Source organism: Melitaea cinxia, chromosome 20, assembly GCF_905220565.1.
Source record: "Melitaea cinxia chromosome 20, ilMelCinx1.1, whole genome shotgun sequence".
In the NCBI taxonomy this organism is placed as follows: domain Eukaryota; kingdom Metazoa; phylum Arthropoda; class Insecta; order Lepidoptera; family Nymphalidae; genus Melitaea; species Melitaea cinxia.
This window is the reverse complement of record NC_059413.1, coordinates 13,429,951-13,448,968: the sequence shown is the minus strand read 5'-3', so window position 1 is coordinate 13,448,968 and position 19,018 is coordinate 13,429,951. Positions and strand designations below refer to the sequence as shown.

Here is a 19,018-nt window from a genome sequence, read left to right as displayed (position 1 = left end):
ACCCTGGTATGGAAAACTCTGTCCTTGCTTAAGTCCCAAATTGAACTGTTGGCTCAAGGCATGGATCGAATTGAGACACAATCCCGCAAGAAACTTCTTCTCTTTCATGGTATAAAAGAAGACAAGGATGAAGATGTGCAGAAAAGAGTCCTCGCAGTGTTATCTAACCAAATGAAGATACCTGACATAAAAGTAGAACATCTTAGTTCTTGCCACAGACTTGGCACTAAAAAGGACTCTGCACGGCCCATACTTGTTCGTTTTTCAAACATGCAGCTTCGCTCTAAAGCGTGGAAAGCTAAAACCAGTTTAAAAGGTACTAAGGTCACAATTACCGAGTTTTTAACTAAGACCCGTCAAGACATATTTGTGGCAGCTCGCAATTATTTTGGCATGAAAAAATGCTGGACGGCTGATGGAGCTATTGTGATTTTATTCCCAGACAAGTCCCGAAAGAAAGTTACTACGATGTCGGAGCTGCAACAAATAAAATCGCAACATCAAAAAAATGAGCAGTCTTCTGACAATTAGTGATTACCTTGTTTGTGTATTTCATTCAGTTCATTACTAACAGTTCAACCTTTATTAATTTGAATGCTGGGTAATCATAACTTTTGTTTTTTCTGATTATCTTTCTTTGTTGTTTTATTATGTTTCATTAATATTTAGATTCACTGTATACATTTGGCAAACTTTATATTGTTTACTGTCGTGTCGTGTGTCATCTGTCAGTTGTCACTACAGATTAGTTAACGTCTTTCAAATTGCGTTTTGTTACTACTTAAACTTAAGTTATTTTTGTTCATTTATTTATTTCTTTTTAAGTTTTTCGTTTAGTGTGAAAATTGGACATATTTTATATTTAAGTGGTTAGTCAGCTTATGCATGAGAAAAAGTGCTTTTTAGTTGTTATTATTATTTTATTTATATTTTTTGTTTTTAATTTTTTTTTGACACTTTTTTTATTATTATTATTTAATTTACAATACTTTTTTTTTATTTTTTTATTTTGTGCATTAGTTTTTTTATTTGTATATAGTATATTTATACATATTTAATTTAGTGTTTATGTTTAATATATATTATGTTTTGTGATGATGATGATTACATTACCTGCTCCTCAGACGATTACGCAAGCGCCGAAAACAGTTTTGATTCTTCTAGTTCTGTTTCGGACTTACTAGAAGAGAAATTATCAAAAGCATTTCCTGATAACCTTAACTCCCTCTACTTTGTGCATATCAACGCGCAGAGCATTATGTCTCATTACTCAGACCTTCTCACATCCTTTAGCACTGGCAAAATCGACGGTATCCTCGTATCTGAAACCTGGCTTAAGCCCTCAATCCCATCCACTTTCTGCTCTCTACCCGGCTTCCAGTTGTATCGGAATGATCGCGCTGATCGGGGTGGTGGAGGTGTTGGCATTTACCTACGCAGCCACATTCCCGCCAGTGTTGTTTGCCACTCTAGCCCTCAGAGTCCTCTTGAATATCTGTTCTTGCAACTGGTAGTCCGTCACAAAAAAATATTGCTTGGTGTCCTATACTGCCCAAATGACAAAATAAATTATTTTGACGAGCTCGAAGATGTTTTAGAGAGACTTGTACCCACTTTCGACCACGTGGTTTGCATGGGTGATCTTAACACATGCCTACTTAAACATGATTCGAGGGCTCATACTTTAGATTCCATCTTATCATCATTCAACCTGCATACCCTTCCTTTCTCCGCACCAACGCACTACTTTCCCAACTGTAGACCTTCACTTATTGACCTAATATTTGTCTCTAACCCTAACCTTGCTGTATCTCATGGGCAAATGACAGCTCCATTTTCGCATCATGACCTTATTTTTCTTGCCTACAAAGTTCGACCACCTAGAGTTAGGGCTAAAGTTCTCTTTCAGCGTGACTTTAAGCATATGGACGTGGAACGCTTGAGAGAGGATATTAGGAACACAGACTGGTCAAGTGTTCTCGCGGCAGACAACGTCGATGATATGGTCGTCTCATTTACTGCTGAATTGATTAAAATTTGTGATATACACGCGCCTGTAAAACCTGTGCGAATCAAACATGCCCCTGCTCCCTGGCTAACACCCCTAATCAAAAGAACGATGGCAAAACGCGACGCAGCTAAAACGAAAAACAAACTAAACCCAACTCAAGAACACTTGAACAGATATAAAAAGCTACGTAACATCTGCAACAGAATGTGTAGGGACGCTAAGCGCCATTACATTCACTCATCAATTCAGGGTCTCTGCCAATCCCAAGTTTGGAGATTCCTTAGGTCGTTAGGGGTGGGCAAATCCACGGTAACCTGTCAAAGTTCCGTAGATCTAAATTATTTAAACACACATTTCATTACTCCACCTGTAGCTGTGGATTTCAATACTAAGGCTGCAACGCTTTCATTTTTATCTACTCATGTCTCACCAGACCTACCCAGCTTTTCATTTGAAACAGTCTCGCAGGAGGATATTAAGAAGCATGTCCGGTCTATATCAACTAAAGCAATTGGTAGTGACAACCTCAGCCTCGACATGATTCTTCCGGTGCTGGAGGACATTGCACCTGTAATAACTCACATAATTAATTTCTCACTTACATGCAATGTCTTTCCATCACTATGGAAGAAAGCCCTTGTCATACCCTTACCTAAAACCTCTAATCCTACAATCCCTTCTCAATTTCGGCCTATATCCATTCTTCCCTTACTGTCCAAAGTTCTAGAATCCGTTGTTCATAGTCAAATTTACACTCATCTCTCTTCTTACAACCTTTTATGTCCTTATCAATCCGGTTTCCGTCCTTCTCACAGCACAGTTGGAGCGCTGCTGAATGTGACGGAGGATGTGCGGTGTGCAATGGATCAAACCAAGCTCACTGCCATGATCTTGCTTGATTTTAGCAGCGCTTTTAACTCAGTTGATTACGACATTCTTCTTAGTACCCTGCGCGCGGTTAACATTTCAACCGCTGTCCTTGACTGGTTTCACTCCTATCTTTCTGGACGTCAGCAGTGCGTTACTTTCAACGGCACCACATCAGATTGGATGGAACTTACTGCTGGTGTTCCACAAGGTGGCGTCTTATCTCCTTTGCTATTTTCTGTATTCATCAATAATGTTTCTCGTGTTATCACTTCTCCCTTCCATTTGTATGCAGATGACTTACAAATATACAGACACTTCAAGTTGACTGAGCTGCATGAGGCTGTTGAAACTTTAAATAGCGACCTAGCTGCAGTTCAGGTCTGGGCTAAATCTTTTGGGTTGTTGGTCAATCCTGCTAAATCACAAGCTATTATTATTGGAAGTAGTCGATTGAGAAGCGGGCTTGACTGGGGATTGGTTCCTAAAATCTCATACTCTGGGGTTCCGATTCCTTACTGTGATAAAGTTAGGAATTTAGGGCTCATTATGGACTGCAATTTATCTTGGGCAGCTCATGTCAGCGAAGTCAGCAGAAGAATACACTTCACATTCCACTCTCTCAAGCGTCTCCAATATTTTCTTCCATTTCACACCAAAATTATGCTTGCACAAACCCTTCTACTACCTATCCTTGATTATGCTGATGTATGCTATCTGGATGTGACTGAGGAGCTACTTAGAAAGTTAGAGCGTCTCCAAAATCTTGCCATAAGATTCATTTTTGGCCTGCGAAAATTTGATCGCATCTCTCACTTTCGTGCTCAGTTAAAATGGCTCCCCATTCGTCTTCGGCGTGATATGCACATCCTGTCCACCCTCTTCAATATCCTTCATGATCCTAATGCTCCGTTGTATCTTCAATCCCGATTTCACCTCCTGCCCTCTCCTACTCGTTCCAGGCGCCCTGGCAGAGAGGCTATGTTAGATATACCGAAATGTAACACAAAATTTAAGTTAAATTCATTTACGGTACGCGCCTCCGTACTATGGAACAATCTCCCAAGTGACATCAGAACTAGTCCTTCCCTTGTTTCCTTTAAATATAAATTAAAGAAACACTTGCTTTCACTAGCAAATGTGTAATCATCTATAGAATATGTATGTATTTACGTATGTATTGTAGTGAGTTTGTATATGTTTATGTATGTGAGTGTGTATTTTTGTATTTTGGTATGTATCTATACATGTATTTGTTAGTATGTAGTATATTATATATATATATATATATATATATATATATATATATATATATGTGTGTGTATATGTTTATATGTATGTATGTATGTATGTATGTGTATATGTATGTGTATGTGTGTACGTATATGTATATATATATATTTGATTATATATGTATAGATTTATAAAATTTATTATCTTTTCTTTTTTTTTACGTTTTTTTTTTTTTTTTTCTTGTTCTTAGTAAATCTTCTTGCACTGTTTGCCTCGCTATATTAAACACTTACTCATGACCATGGGTTGACTGGAAGAAATCTCTTTCAGAGATAAGTCCACCTTTGCCATAAATATTATTCCTATGTTGTTTTTACATGTATTTTTTGAGTGCAATAAAGTATATAATATAAAATGAATAAGAAAACTCATTTATCAATCTCATGTCTATGAATAAAATAAAAAATAACTATGTTTGCTCGCAAACGAAAAAAAAACGACTTCAATTACATAGACAAGTTATACAACGTAGGTAGATGAAAAAATAGTCAAGCGATAACGCGTTATCAAAGATTACTCAAAAAGTAGTCATCAGATCTCGATCAAATTCAAATGATACCATATGACAAGCACCGGCTTTCGAATACATAAAAAAATTCAGTCGAATTGAAAAAATCCTCCTTATTTGAAGTCGGTAAAAAATTATTAATTGTAATTAAAAGACATGTTTACGTGTTCACTGAAAAGTTTCATGCAGAATAACTCAAGCAGAGTAGCTTGTCTATCTTGATAAAGTAAAAATTAAAAAAGGTTTGGATTTTTTTATAAACTTCGGTCTTCGTTCGAGAATCACTCAATGCAACTACGGGTGAACTTTGTGTTTGTCCGATTTATCGACTTTCGATAAGTTAAGACTTAAGGAACTAGAGAAAATTTTAAAATTTAAATTGACTAGGTTTTACAATTGGCTTACAACTCACTGTGGCTTACACCTGACTGGCGTTTACAACTGACTAAAGTTTACGACTGATCAGGTTTTATAACTGACTGGGGCTTACAAATGACTGGGGTTTAAAACTGACTGGAGTTTACCGCTTACGACTGACCGGGTTTCATAACTGACTGGAATTTACAACTGACTGGGGTTTACAATGATTACGCTGCGTGAGTCACCGCAAACAATTTAACTCTTGTGGGATTTTAGCCAAAAATTTTTAATACGAAAAATCTCAGGCACGTCATAGAAACTCATTATAAATGGTGTAAATCCTTGCGTGTAATCATCAAATCCGGTGCCTTGGCAGATGCTGGCGGTTGTGTACGAGACATTCACGCGAATTGAGCGTGAGAAGTGCCGAGCGCTGTTACTGCACCGACGTGGCGCCGCGCGGCGAGCTTTCCGCCTGCTAGTGTCGCGCCGCGCGCCGGGCTCCGTGCGGCTGCGGCACTTCGCCGGCCTGCTGCGACACTACGCGCCGCACTACAGTAACGCACCGCCTCTATCTACACACTATTTCGTCTCACGTGCCTGTCTGTGATATTACACAATCACACTTGAAAATTTAGTGGGAGCCCAAATTCCTACCCATAATTTTTTTGTTGAAATTTTATCATCTTATGCTGATATCTGAAATATTCGTAATTTCGCGTTCACGGCTGGCTTAAGAGCCGCATATGAAATTGGACAAGTTCGAGCAGAGTGAGAGTGAAAATGAGCCGCAATGTAAGTCTTAAGTAAAACTATATTGGTCCAGCGAAGTCGACTATAACGTCAGGGTGTGACCCTCAGGCGGGCTGGACGTGTACCTGATGTTCAAGCAGCTGAGCCGCTCGGGCTCGGGCGGGCTGTCCCGCGCAGAGTTCGCGAACGTGTACGATGTGTTCGCGCTGCGCTGGGCGCCGCAGACGGCGCGCGCGCCGTGGTACGCGGCGGGGCCCCTGGAGCCCCTGGGCCGCGCCGCTGCTTCCGCTGTGCGTTGGCCCTACTTCGAGCACGTTGTGTGTGAGTACCGACCCTGATCTGTACTTGAGCAGGGCCAGAACGTCGGAGTCTAAAGAGACCAAAACGAGTTTGAAGTACTATTCGGCATATTTTTCGAAATCTAGAAGCATTGCAAGCGCGTCGCCTATCCTATCCCCGAACCTCCCCAAGAACTCTGGCTACCTTACACAGAAACATAACGCTACTTGAACGCAGTATTATTTATTTCAGTTCTGTGTGTTTTATTTCTGTTCTGTTGTTTTTTCTTCTTCTTTTTTTACTACGTAAAAGTGTTTTATTATATGTATGCAAGAAGTAATAAATAAATAAATAAATAAATATTTAGCTGTGATTGTCTGTAAGGTTGAAGTACGTTCCAAAATGGGCTGCTCCAAGTTTTGAGCAGGATATTTCCTGCTGGCTTACCTCAATGATAAATATTAAAAAAAAATTATAAAAGTATTTTAATATGTTATTCCAGACGCTATAATCATCGGCAATGGTGTAGCGATGATCCTCCGTGTCTTTGAAGCAGCCGGCGATCTGCAGGACAGCGCTAGGTTCCTTTGCGCCTCGTGGGATACTTGGCTGTTTCTTATATGTGAGTGTCCTTTCCATTTTTTTGTCAGTATCAAGATTTTGATTAAAATATGGTAGCCCTTAAATATCCATTAATTGGGGCATATCATTATCCAATAATATCTTGTGATCGAGGAACTAAAATATTCTAGGTAGGTAAGCTTGCATGTACCTATTTGCAGAATTCTGAAGAAGATTCCGAACAAAATTATGTCGAGGTACTTTCCCACTCCGACAGCTCCAAAATTTTAAGTATAATTAAATTAAGATAAGTTCCGCTGTGCCTTACGATTATTACCATTAATACTTTTGTTAATAATGCTTATAATAGTGAATTATTAGTATTAATGACCTTAGGTACTAAATATCTCGTGTTTTTTATTCTAGTATTCCTGCTAGAAGCTGCATTGCGTATCATGGCGTCCGGACTATCGGTGTATCTGGAAAGTGGTTGGAATGTTTTCGACTTGAGCGTGACGCTGTTGGCGTTGTTGGGCGCAGTAATGCTTACCATTGCGCCCAAACTCTTCATCGTGGTCATGTTCAGGCCGCTCAGGTTAGGGCTATATACCTAAGTGTTTTGAATATATGAAGAAACAAGCCTTTTTTATTTAAAACGTTTTTAAAGAAAAGGTAGGCAAGTGAAACAAACGATGGTAAATTCTCAACAGACAGCAACAATCAGATGACAACATATGGCTGTTTGACATTCTCTCTTGAGCATTGACTAAAAGAGATCTCTTTTAGGAATGAGTCTTTGCCATCAACTATTCATGTTATTTTCTTTATATTTCTTTTTGTACAATAAAGTATATATGTATATATAGTTAGAACGACCGCTCTGGTATAATGGTGCGTGTACCATGTACGCGCCTAAACACCAGCGGGTTGCGGGGTCGTTATCAGATACACCTGTTTTTTTTTTTTTTTTTATTTATTTATATACACCTAATATTGATATACACCTAATATTGTTGTTGTTGTATTGGCCATACAGATGTTTGCCGTGGTCTGGGTGTTTGTGCAGTCGTTGTGTCGTTGTGTGTGGTGGGTCTCCCCACCGTGCCTCGGAGAGCAAGTTAAGCCGTCGGTCCCGGTTGTTATCATGTATACCTGATAGCGATCGCTCCTCATAGCGAGCGTACAGGAATATATCAGCCAACTCGCATTGGAGTAGCGTGGTGCATAAAGCTCTGATCCTTCTACATCGAGAAAGAGGCCTAAGCCCAGCAGTGGGATATTACAGGCTGAATCGACGAATACATCTTCAATGTTGCCTCATTTCCTGCAGACTGATGCGGCTGTATAAGTTGAAGAAGCGCTATCGGGACGTGTTCGGCACACTGGTGTTGCTGTCCCCGCTGATGTCGTCTGCGGGCTGCGTTATGCTTGTCATGTACTACTTCTTTGCCATTGTTGGCATGGAACTCTTTGCCGGCTACGACCTGAAGAACTGCTGCGTGTGAGTAGCTCTCACTTAAATTAGAATAAAAAATAATACTGGAAAGTATACTTAACATACCTTTGTCATGGCCATGAAAGATTAAAATGTTAACATTTTTTATGTACTTTTTATCATTTGCATTAATATGCAAATGATAAAAGCTTTTAGCTTTTTTCAGGGACGGATAAAATAGATCCTAAGTCACACTATAAGCGGTTGCATGAGTGGTTGTGGATAACGCTATTTGATAGTTAACGGTAACCAGCAGATAAAAGTTTGTCATATTCTATATTTTTACCATCGAATTCCTCCATATTTATGAGATATTTTTATTCGCAAATATGAATCTCAAAGTTGTATTTTATATATTGGGGAGAAACAGATCCTAAATATCTTAAACATTCCACACGGTCGTCTGTTCCTACGGTAAGTAACTTAATGCTTGTGTTATAGGTAACAGCCGACTGATATAGCTAATAAACACAGAAAGCAGCAGCAGCTGGATTATTGCAAACTGCGCCAACGGGCTTGTCAATGACATAGACTGGGATTTTGAAAAGAACATTTAATTATAATCTCTTAGTAACTTCATGTCGTGATACTTGCAGTGTAAAGTTTTATAATTTTTATCATAAACTAGCTGCCCGGATAGACTTAGTTTTGTCAAAAGTTAATAGTAATTTTTTTTCAATTTTTTTGTAGTATATTAAAACTTTCCGTGGGTCTTAAGGAATATACAAAAAATAAATTAGCCGAATTGGTCGAGCCATTCTTGAGTTATGCGCTTAGCTACATTCATTTTTAACCGACTTCCAAAAAAAGGAGGAGGTTCTCAATTCGACTGTATTTTTTTTTTTTTTTTTTTTTTATGTATGTTACATCAGAACTTTTGACTGGGTGGAGCGATTTCAACAAATTTTCTTTTAATCGAAAGGTGGTGGGTGCCAATTGGTCCCATTTAAATTTATTTGATATCTAACAACTACTTTTCGAGCTATATCTAATAATGCGTTTTTACTTGACGCTTTTTTCGTCGACCTACGTTCTATTATACCGCATAACTTTCTACTGTATGTACCGATTTTGATAATTCTTTTTTTGTTGGAAAGGAGATATCCTAAGTTTAGTACCATGATAAGAAAACCAGGATCTGATGATGGGATCCTAGAGAAATCGAGGGAAACTCTTGAAAATCTGCAATAACTTTTTACTAGGTATACCGATTTTGATGATTTTTAATTTAATCGAAAGCCGATGTTTATCATGTGGTCACATTTAAATTTCATCGAGGTCTGATAACTACTTTTTGAGTAATCTTTGATAATGCGTTGTTACTTGACAATTTTTTCGTCGTTCTACGTTGTATTACTCGTCGATGTAATTGAAGTCGGTTTTTTTTCGTTTGCGAGCAAACACAATTATTATTTATATAGATTACTTCTTAGGAAAATTATGAGGCAGTTGCCTTGATAAACCTTATTTTATTTGTATAACAGAAGGTCAAATATCAATCCCTGTTTTTAAATCTATAACATATTAGTATTTGCCAAGAAATAAGATCAATATTAATAATAATATGAATAGAAAAATTCGTACATACCTTATATTTAAATTCATTTTTGTCCAATAGTTCATACTGTATGGTAATAATAAAATAGAATAAAATAAATCGTAGCTATAAAATTAAATTGAGATATGAAGCAATCGTGATACACAAACATTACCCCTATGCAAAAAATCTTATAAAACATGGATAAGTGCAGACCAAATTCTCATATCGAGTTATGAGAGTCTACGAGATCTCTTATGCTCTTATAACTCGGTATGAGAATTTGGTCTGCATTTGTCCATGTTTTATGAGATTTTTTCCATAGGGACTACTATGGACTAATAGGGATATACATAGGGACAACTATGGACTACTCTACTAAAATTTGTCCCCAAATAAAATAGTCCTAGTAATAGTCTGAAATCCGCAAAAACACAATCGAAAAATACATCTTCTACGGATTGCTCTACCATAATTTGTGCCCAATTAAAATAATTCCAATAATCCTCTAAAATCGTGCTTTGTCCCTCAGAAACACAACAGTTGAAGACTTCTACAAGTATTCGGAGAACAGTTCCACGCCTCTCGGCTACTACTACCTGAACAACTTCGAGAACATCCTCACGAGCGGCGTCTCGCTGTTCGAGCTGACCGTCGTCAACAACTGGTTCATTCTCATGAACGCGTACGCGACTGTTGCGGGACAGTTCAGCAGGATATACTTTATGGTACGGTTCTTTGCGTGGTTCCTTTTCACCTAGCTATTGCTCTAAAATAGCTTATTTTTGATATTTGTTGACTATTTTCGTATTTTCTAAAGAAGTCTATTAACTTATTTATTATTTGGATATAGAAACGTATCATTCGGACACATGTTTATTTTTGTAATATATAGTATCACTATAACCTTTTTTAAATTTTTTTTGTATAAGAATAGTTGTAGGTAATATTGTAATGAAGCATAGAAAAAAATTTACAAGTAGAGTATTGAAGATTTGTTCAGAGTTTTTCAATAAAGTCCGAAGTTTCAGAGATTATTTGACTTTTACAGAGTTATAAAGACTTATTCGAATTATTCTTTTAAAAATCTTATGCAGAGTTATAGTACCTATATTTATAGTCTTTAAGATTTTTTTTCAAACTATTATTTCTACCAGAGTATCCCAAAATTTTTTGTACGTATGTATAAAATGTCGACACTAAGAGAAAATTTGCATATCATTTTATATAACTGTACTTATTTCATAGAATAAAAATCTAAATTAATTGAATGACATTGATTCGTATGTTTCATACAACTTTATAGGTGTTCTACCTGTTCACGATGGTGGTGCTGACCATTGTCGTAGCGAGTGTTCTGGAGGCCTTCCGCTTTCGGATACAGTACAAGCGGAGCACAAGCAAGAGAGATGGTAAGAATATTACTAATATTATGTAAGAATTTTATTTCTTGTCTTTATGGCCGTTAAACATGGGCCAGCCATTTAACATCAGATGGTACTGTCAACTTGTTTGCTCCTCTTGTAATAAATTAATATTATAACTTATATATATTTAACGTAGAGGAGAAACTGCTGCACGAAGAGGTCCACACCAGCTGGGAGGAGGCCCAGCGGCTGGGGGCCAGCGGGGACCTCGCTGAGGAGTTACGCGCTCATTTAACACCCGGGGTACCCATTCTTATATTCGTTTATCAGTACATTAGATATGCTGTTTCATTTGCGTCAGTTTCAGGTTCAGAAAAACCGAAGGCACTAAAATGAACGCATCAAGAAAAGAACATTTTCAAACAAACTTCAGCTTTATAATTTTAATATAGATTTGTTCGTTGCTGGTCGTATATTGCCGAAGAAGAGCATGTAGAGCTGTCGGTCCCGGTTGTTATCATAGATTCCTGACAGCGTTCGTTACTCCATGCAAGGAAATTATCCCAATTCGCAATGGAGCATCGTGGTGGATTAAGCTCAGATTCTTCGCCTATAAGGAAAATAAAAAAAAAAAATTATTTGGACCAAATACGTTACAATTTCATAGCAAAGAAGCCTTTGTCCAGCAGTGGAATGAGGTCTGAATCAATCAAAAAGTTCGACCCGATAAATACTTGTGATTGTGCTTATCTAACACATATAAAATAGTTTTTCTATTTTATTTTGTCATATTCACACACATTGTTGGCAAACCCAATTCATTTTTAATCAAATTTATAATTTTTAGCTAAATAACACGTGGTTCAATAAGTCCCGAGACTAAGTACTAAAAAAAGGTCTTTTTTATAAAATTAATTTTTATTCATCAACATAGTCTTCTAAGAGCGATACAGTCCCTCCAACGCTTTTCTAACTTTTCTATCCCATGTGTGTAGAACGATTTGTCTTTGGCTTCAAAATAAGCCTCCGTTGCTGCGATAACTTCACTATTTGAGTCAAATTTCTTACCCTGAAGCATTTTTTTGAGGTCTGCAAACAGCCAGTAATCGCTGGGGGCCAAGTCTGGTGAATAAGGGGGATGAGGAAGCAATTCGAAGCCCAATTCGTTAATTTTGGCCATCGTTCTCACGGACTTGTGACAAGGCGCGTTGTCCTGGTGAAACACCACTTTCTTTTTGTTCACGTGAGGCCGTTTATCCGCAATGTCGTACTTCAATCGCTCCAATAAGCACATGTAATAGTCACTATTTATATTTTGCCCCTTTTCAAGGTAGTCGATGAAAAGTATTCCATGCGCATCCCAAAATATAGACGCCATAACCTTACCGGCCGATTTCTGAGTCTTTGGACGCTTCGGGCGGCTTTCACCAGCCGCTCTCCACTCCGCTGCCTGCCGATTGGATTCCGGAGTGAAATGGTATATCCAGGTTTCATCCATTGTTACATACCGACGTAAAAAATCCTTTTTATTATGATTCATCAGCGCCAAACATCGCTCTGAATCATTGATACGTTGTTCCTTTTGATTAGTTGTAAGCAAACGCGGCACCCACTTAGAAAAAAGCTTTTTCATGGCCAAATTTTTATGTAAAATAGTGAAAACACTACCAGCTGAAATCTTCACTATCTCGGCTATCTCTCGCACTTTTACCTTCCGATCTTCCAATACGATTTTGAGGACTTGGCTAATATTTTGTTGAGTCACTGCTTCATTTGGACGACTTGAGCATTCCCCATCATTGGTGTCCATGCGACCGCGTTTGAAGTCGGCATACCACCGACAAATGGTTGCTTTAGAGGGAGCTGATCCTGCATAACATTTTATAAGCCATTGCTGTGCTTCAACGGTATTTTTTCCCATTAAAAAACAATGTTTTATCAACACGCGAAACTCGTTTTTTTCCATTGTATCGAAATTACAACCGTAGCGTCACTTAAATGTTTCAAAATCAATAATTTTATTGTTCCATTTTTAAAAATTTGACACATATTCTTGTATTGATAGCCAGTACTTTTTAAAAATCAAAAGAGTTTTTAATATATGCGCTATTTCCAGGTTAGTCTCGGGACTTATTGAACGATCTAGTATTATTTTTATATAATTTTTTGTTTCTTCAAATTTAAACGTCTTAGATCATATTTTTTAAATTTGTATTCTTTTATAGATGCAAGTGACCTTCATAGGAACGAGGCCTCGTACAAAAGAAGTCTTACAGAGGAGGATGTACCAGTCAGACATACAGAAGTGGCTGGCCGAGGAGGATGATAGCGAAGGTAAAACTATAAGTAAATAAATCAAATATTTTTTTAGATTTCGTTATTTATAAGCGGTTGTCCATTACTCAGGTAAGACTCTGAAGGGTGATTAAAGTTCCGGTAAAAATCACGTAATATCCCAAGGGGGTGTAGAAATCCAAGGGGCTCTAGAAATATATTATAGAGATTTCTAAGTCTAAACAAAAAAGTTTTATTTCTATTTCCGTCGATAAGTAATAAATATACCGTCGTCGAATAAATATTATAACTCAAAAAGTACTCGTCAGTCGTCTCGTCTCGATTATATTTAATTATGACATTCGATTGAAAAAAAAAATTTAAGGGACACAGTAAAAAATGATGAGATAACACGCATAAAAAATATAGTAAAATTGATAACTTCTTTCTTAAAGGCGGGTAAAAATCGACTTATTCACAAAAAAACATGGCGGTACGAAGTTCGCCGGATCCACTAGTCAAATTTTTCTATACACCTAGGTCGGTAAACAAGCGTACGGATGACCTGATGGTAAGTAATTATCGTAGGTTATAGACGTCTGGAATACAAGAAGCATCGCAAGCGCGTTGCCGATCCTACCCTCTACCCCTCGCAAAAGTTCACTGCTTGAAAGCAGTATTATTAGGCTGTGATCTTCTGTATCGTCAAGGTAATTCCCCAGTTGGGCAGGAAATATCCTGCGCAAAATCTGTAGTATATTATTTATTACCATAAAATAACCTTACTAACACCGTCATTCCAGACGCTCCCCCCTCAACTACGGTGACATCGAGCGAGGACCCGCTGTCACCACCCCTCATCCAGCAACCTGACTCCGAGAACAACCACCAGATAAGAACCGGCTACCAGTTGTAGAACTTAATACTCCGCGTCCTCAACGACCGGCTTTTGTTTATAAGGGACGTTGTAGATGACTTATGAAGTCTTAAGAGGTACCTAAAGAGGGTATATGCCGATCCACATTATTATGTTAGCTACAGATCTACATTAGGAAGAATTTGTTCTGGAATAATTTTATGACAATGTCTATTTCGATCAAGCAGTAAGTAATAAAGTAGCATGGTTGGTTGAGCTCCCCTTCTCCTACATAGGGAAAGAGGTCTTTCCCATTTCACCAATCCTTTGACGGCTACAGCCAGTCAAACATTTCGATTTTTTAAAATTTATTTGCTACTCTTATTGTATACAAAGGTCTTTTATCCATAACATAACCATGCTTAATATCAAACGAGAACAACAAGGGCAGTACATTTTAACAATAATGATATTCACCGGAGTTGTAATGTGGATCGGCCTTAATTGTTATAACGTACAGTTTTGTACGGTCTGTGCGTTTTAGGTACAATGGTACACGATGTGTGTACTTCAGTATAAATACACGAATAGTACATGATATATGTACGCATGTTTAATATGAGATAATGACGTGGTTTTATAGATAGGAAATTTTTATTTGCAACATACTAACTTACTCATATTATGCTACATTTAGATCTGGGTACAATTTTTGATGCTTCGTAACGGTACGACGTAGATGTTGCAGTCGCATAGGCTTATTAATATTAAACATATTTTTTAATAGTTGCTTTTAAGAATGTTGTATTTGAATAATTTATTTTATTTTAAAAATTCACCGAAAATTGGTATTATGTTAGCAGTCTGTAGGAGACTTATAAAATGATCTTTAACTCTGATTTAGAAAATGAATATTATTTAGTTGCATTTTTCTAGGTAATAATATTAATTTTATAATTATATCAGTAAATCAGTAATAAATTTAGATCGATTTGAATCTGGAGATAGGTATATTTTATTCAATAAATAAAATTTTAACAGATCTAAGTGTTACCACTTGATCAAAACATTGAAAATGCTTGTGTTACCAAGTTCTACCATAAAACTTAGTAAAAATTGAATAAAGGTTGACATTAATTTGTCGCGAGTTTAAACTCGAATGAAAAATAAAATGAATATAATGAAAGGTATTAATAACATCTGTGATAGAAGCTTAATGAGTTAGAGCCACTATATTTCTTAGTTTTAAAGAAAACCTTTTTTATTTTATTTATTTGCCAAAAGATATTTTTAACTTTTGGTTATTTACTTTGTTGTGAAATAAAACAGTAGGTATATTATTATATTGGAATATTATTGGTTTTTAAAGAAATTATTTATTAATTTATTCGGCTTTTTCGTTCTGATTGTCTAAAGTATAAAATATTAATAATCGATCGATTTGTGTTTTTATACTTACCTACAAAATGACATAAACAGGCTTGAGGAATGGTCTTAAGCCCAAAAAAATGTTATCATATGACGTTTATAAGGACAACACGTTGTTTTTTCAGATTAACAACGACCAAGATCATTTAGATTTTAGACTTAAGTTTTATTACTAAAATAATAAATTCTCATTACGATTATCCAAGTATTTTATCGCGCTTGAAACTAAGAATACCATATAAATATCCACGTAGTTCTATTAACCCTCTTGCACTACCTATCCGTCGAACATTACTTGGTACAAGTTCACCTGTTCAAGAAATACTTCAACCACATAGACATTTTTTGGGAAATGCCAGATACTCTCCAAGTATAAATCGTTACCCAGCGCTTAGGAATATGATCAAAGTAGTAAAAATGTTTATCAATCCACATTTAACTTAGTTTTTCTATCTTCTTTTTTATGCTTATTTCTTACTTTTATATGGGCGTGGTCTTTGTCTACATAAAAAAAAAAACGTTGACAAAGCTTTAAAATAAAATGAAAAAGAATTAGTCACCTACATATATAATTTGGAAGCACCCAAAAGAGAAGAATTTCAAATTTGAAAGAAATAACACAGGTTTGGCTGCAAAATTTTTCACTAATAGCAAAATGTGTTGTGATACTAATTACTAATCAATCTCAAAGGAAGTTACAACAATATACCATGAAATAGTGATAAAAATATTCGGGGTATATGTATGTATATATGTATGTATGTATATAGTATGTAAGTTTCTATATGCGTAGATGAGGTCATTGTACCGTAACTTGTAGTCGCCTTACAAATTAGATTTGTAATATCGCGTTTTTCTTTAAATATTATTTAAAGATTTTTATTTTAATAATTTTATTTGCTATTTAACGTTATGATTTTAAGTTTGTTTATTACAAAATTTAAGTTTTATTTACAAAACAAAAATAAGAATTGCTTTAATTTATAATCTTCTATTAGCTTATTAAGAGTTAAACACCATTTAACCATATAAAAATGGAAATTTTAGTAAAATTTACTATCTCAAAATTACAATGTGATCTCTTGGATTATTATTTTTAGTTTTTTAATATGTGGAATAGTCTTAGAAGTGTTTATTACCACTATCGATAATATATATCCAGTATTTATTTAATGAATTGTGATTTGTACCATTGTTACAAAGGCCGGTTTCATCGGTTGTGGACAACGTTTATAAGGCAAGGGTATAACAGAAGGATGTAGAATAAGTCATAAATACCTGTTTCACCTCAATTAATAAATTGCAACTTTTAAATTCTCAATTGTGAATAGAAATATCTCATAAATATAGTGGAATTAGATGGTAAATTTTATCTGTTGGATCCGTCAAATAGCATTACCCACAACCGACGAAATAGGGTCTAATTCATTGAATCGGCAATAATTTACTAAAAGATATTGATTTTAAATGAATAATTAGCATTTCTAGTTCATTTTTGTAGAGTTTAGATATGAGGCCTTATAGAATAACGATTGTGTAGTTGGCAATGCGCTTAGTATTGCTATCTCGTTCGTTTTCATTGTTTATAGTTTGTGTAGGAAAGAGATAGCGTCTAGCATTTTTAGATAGAAGGCACAGAGAAAAATGTATTATAAAAAATGTATTCATTTATGTAAAATTGCTTTTAGATATTTTTTTTTGTAAATTATTCATTATAAATTATATCGTTTCGGCTAGGAGGGACGTAATGTGTTAATATACGCAAGCAAGGTGTGGCAAAGCTTTGTACATCTTTTATGAGGGTAGGAAAAGCAGGGGAAATTATTATTAAAAAAATCTTAGTTTTATTAAATGAACAATTGTATGTTGGTGCTAGGCTTGGTAATATTCTACATAGATGATTCCTCTAGATTTTAGTAGCTGTTGTTGTAATCAAACGATTTTCTAGAAACACTCCAATTTACAAATATTTTAATAGGGCAGCTATTAAATATTATTAATTGTTAAGATATTTTTAAGGCTTATTACATCGTTTTATAGATTGCTTATTAAAAGTAAATCAGATATAACTATAATTATATTCATATATTTATTTAACACTGGTGTTAAGTCACCATCAGGTTATTCTGTTTTTTTTTTGTAATGGTTCGGAGCAGAAGATTTATCAAAGATTTGGTTGCTAACGAAATTCAGTGGTCGTAGTTAGTGGTAACAAGTTCTAATATTGTTTTTTTAAGAAAATAACGGATTGACGGATGGCAGTATCCAGCAGTAAAAAGTTTTTGATTCTTTTCTACTAACGAATTCTATATTTATGAGATATTTCTATTCCTATATATATTAATCTTAAAGTTGCAGTTTATTAACTGAGGAGAAACAGGTCCTATTGGCCTATTCGACCTCCCGCTATCAAAGACAATTTGTATCGTCATCCGTCAAATAGCGTTATCCACAACTGGTGATATATGCCCTTAAAGTATTAATAAAATAAGTAAAACGCTTTTTAATAGTTTAGGAATATTGCATATAATTTTTTCGTCACAATTTTTTTTTAATAAAAAAATCACGATTTTGACATTATCATTAAAATATGACGACGTTTTTTTGATGATAGTAATAATAATAATAATGATAATAAAAAGTACTTAACTAAATAAATTTAAAAAAAATAGAATATAACAGCAACACTAAAACAATACATCAAAGCACATTAGTGTCCGTTTAATTTGCATCGAAATTAATAACAATTTAATTTTTTAAGTTTCGATATATCAGGAGTTTTAAAGTCAAAATTTTGAGTCAATACTTTTTAAAATAACCGTGAAACCGTAGTTCTTAATGCCAATAGACTATGTCTATGCTAATATTCCAATTGTCATTGTTACTAGCCAGAATTTCAGAACAATTAGGATTGTTTATAATAGTTATTTATTAGTAAGTTTGTGGACCACGTAGTTTATAAATTTCTTTAACCAAATGTATTTGTTATCAAGGTTTGTTTTTATCATCGACTCACTGTACAGTATTAATGTTATGTCATATACCTATTTATTTTAAATTAATTTGTTTTTATTAATTTATAATCGGATATTAATAAATTATTATAATAATATAATTTTTGTTTTTTTTCAATCTCTAGGTCACAACATAATATGGTATACTTATTAGCTGATAATATTCACAACAGGTAGTATTATCTGTGGTTAAATAAACAATTTTAAGATATTGTATATTTAAAGGATTGTGGTAACGTCTAACTGAGGAATCACTTCAGCCTAACACAGTCCACTGCTGGACATAGGCCTCCACAAGTTCACGTCAAAAATGGCGTGATCTCATGTGTGTTGCCCATAGTCACCACGCTGGGCAGGCGGGTTAAAAACCGCAGGTCTAGCTTTGTTGCACCGACGACGCTGCTGCCCGTCTTCG

At 35.5% G+C, this 19,018-nt stretch overlaps 1 protein-coding gene across 1 annotated transcript in view; it reads left to right on the top strand.

Annotated features, from left to right (window-relative positions):
• LOC123663523 (two pore channel protein 1-like) overlaps positions 1-14,259 on the top strand; it is a 31,399-nt gene extending 17,140 nt beyond the window's left edge. Inside the window, exons 8-17 of the mRNA XM_045598201.1 lie at positions 5,416-5,596; positions 5,901-6,113; positions 6,574-6,693; positions 7,059-7,227; positions 7,963-8,133; positions 10,197-10,392; positions 10,971-11,076; positions 11,228-11,334; positions 13,257-13,365; positions 14,109-14,259. Coding sequence (XP_045454157.1) covers positions 5,416-5,596; positions 5,901-6,113; positions 6,574-6,693; positions 7,059-7,227; positions 7,963-8,133; positions 10,197-10,392; positions 10,971-11,076; positions 11,228-11,334; positions 13,257-13,365; positions 14,109-14,221 — 1,485 coding nt within the window. The 3' untranslated portion in view covers positions 14,222-14,259. The remainder of the gene's footprint in view (positions 1-5,415; positions 5,597-5,900; positions 6,114-6,573; positions 6,694-7,058; positions 7,228-7,962; positions 8,134-10,196; positions 10,393-10,970; positions 11,077-11,227; positions 11,335-13,256; positions 13,366-14,108) is intronic.
• Positions 14,260-19,018: the final 4,759 nt, after the last annotated feature.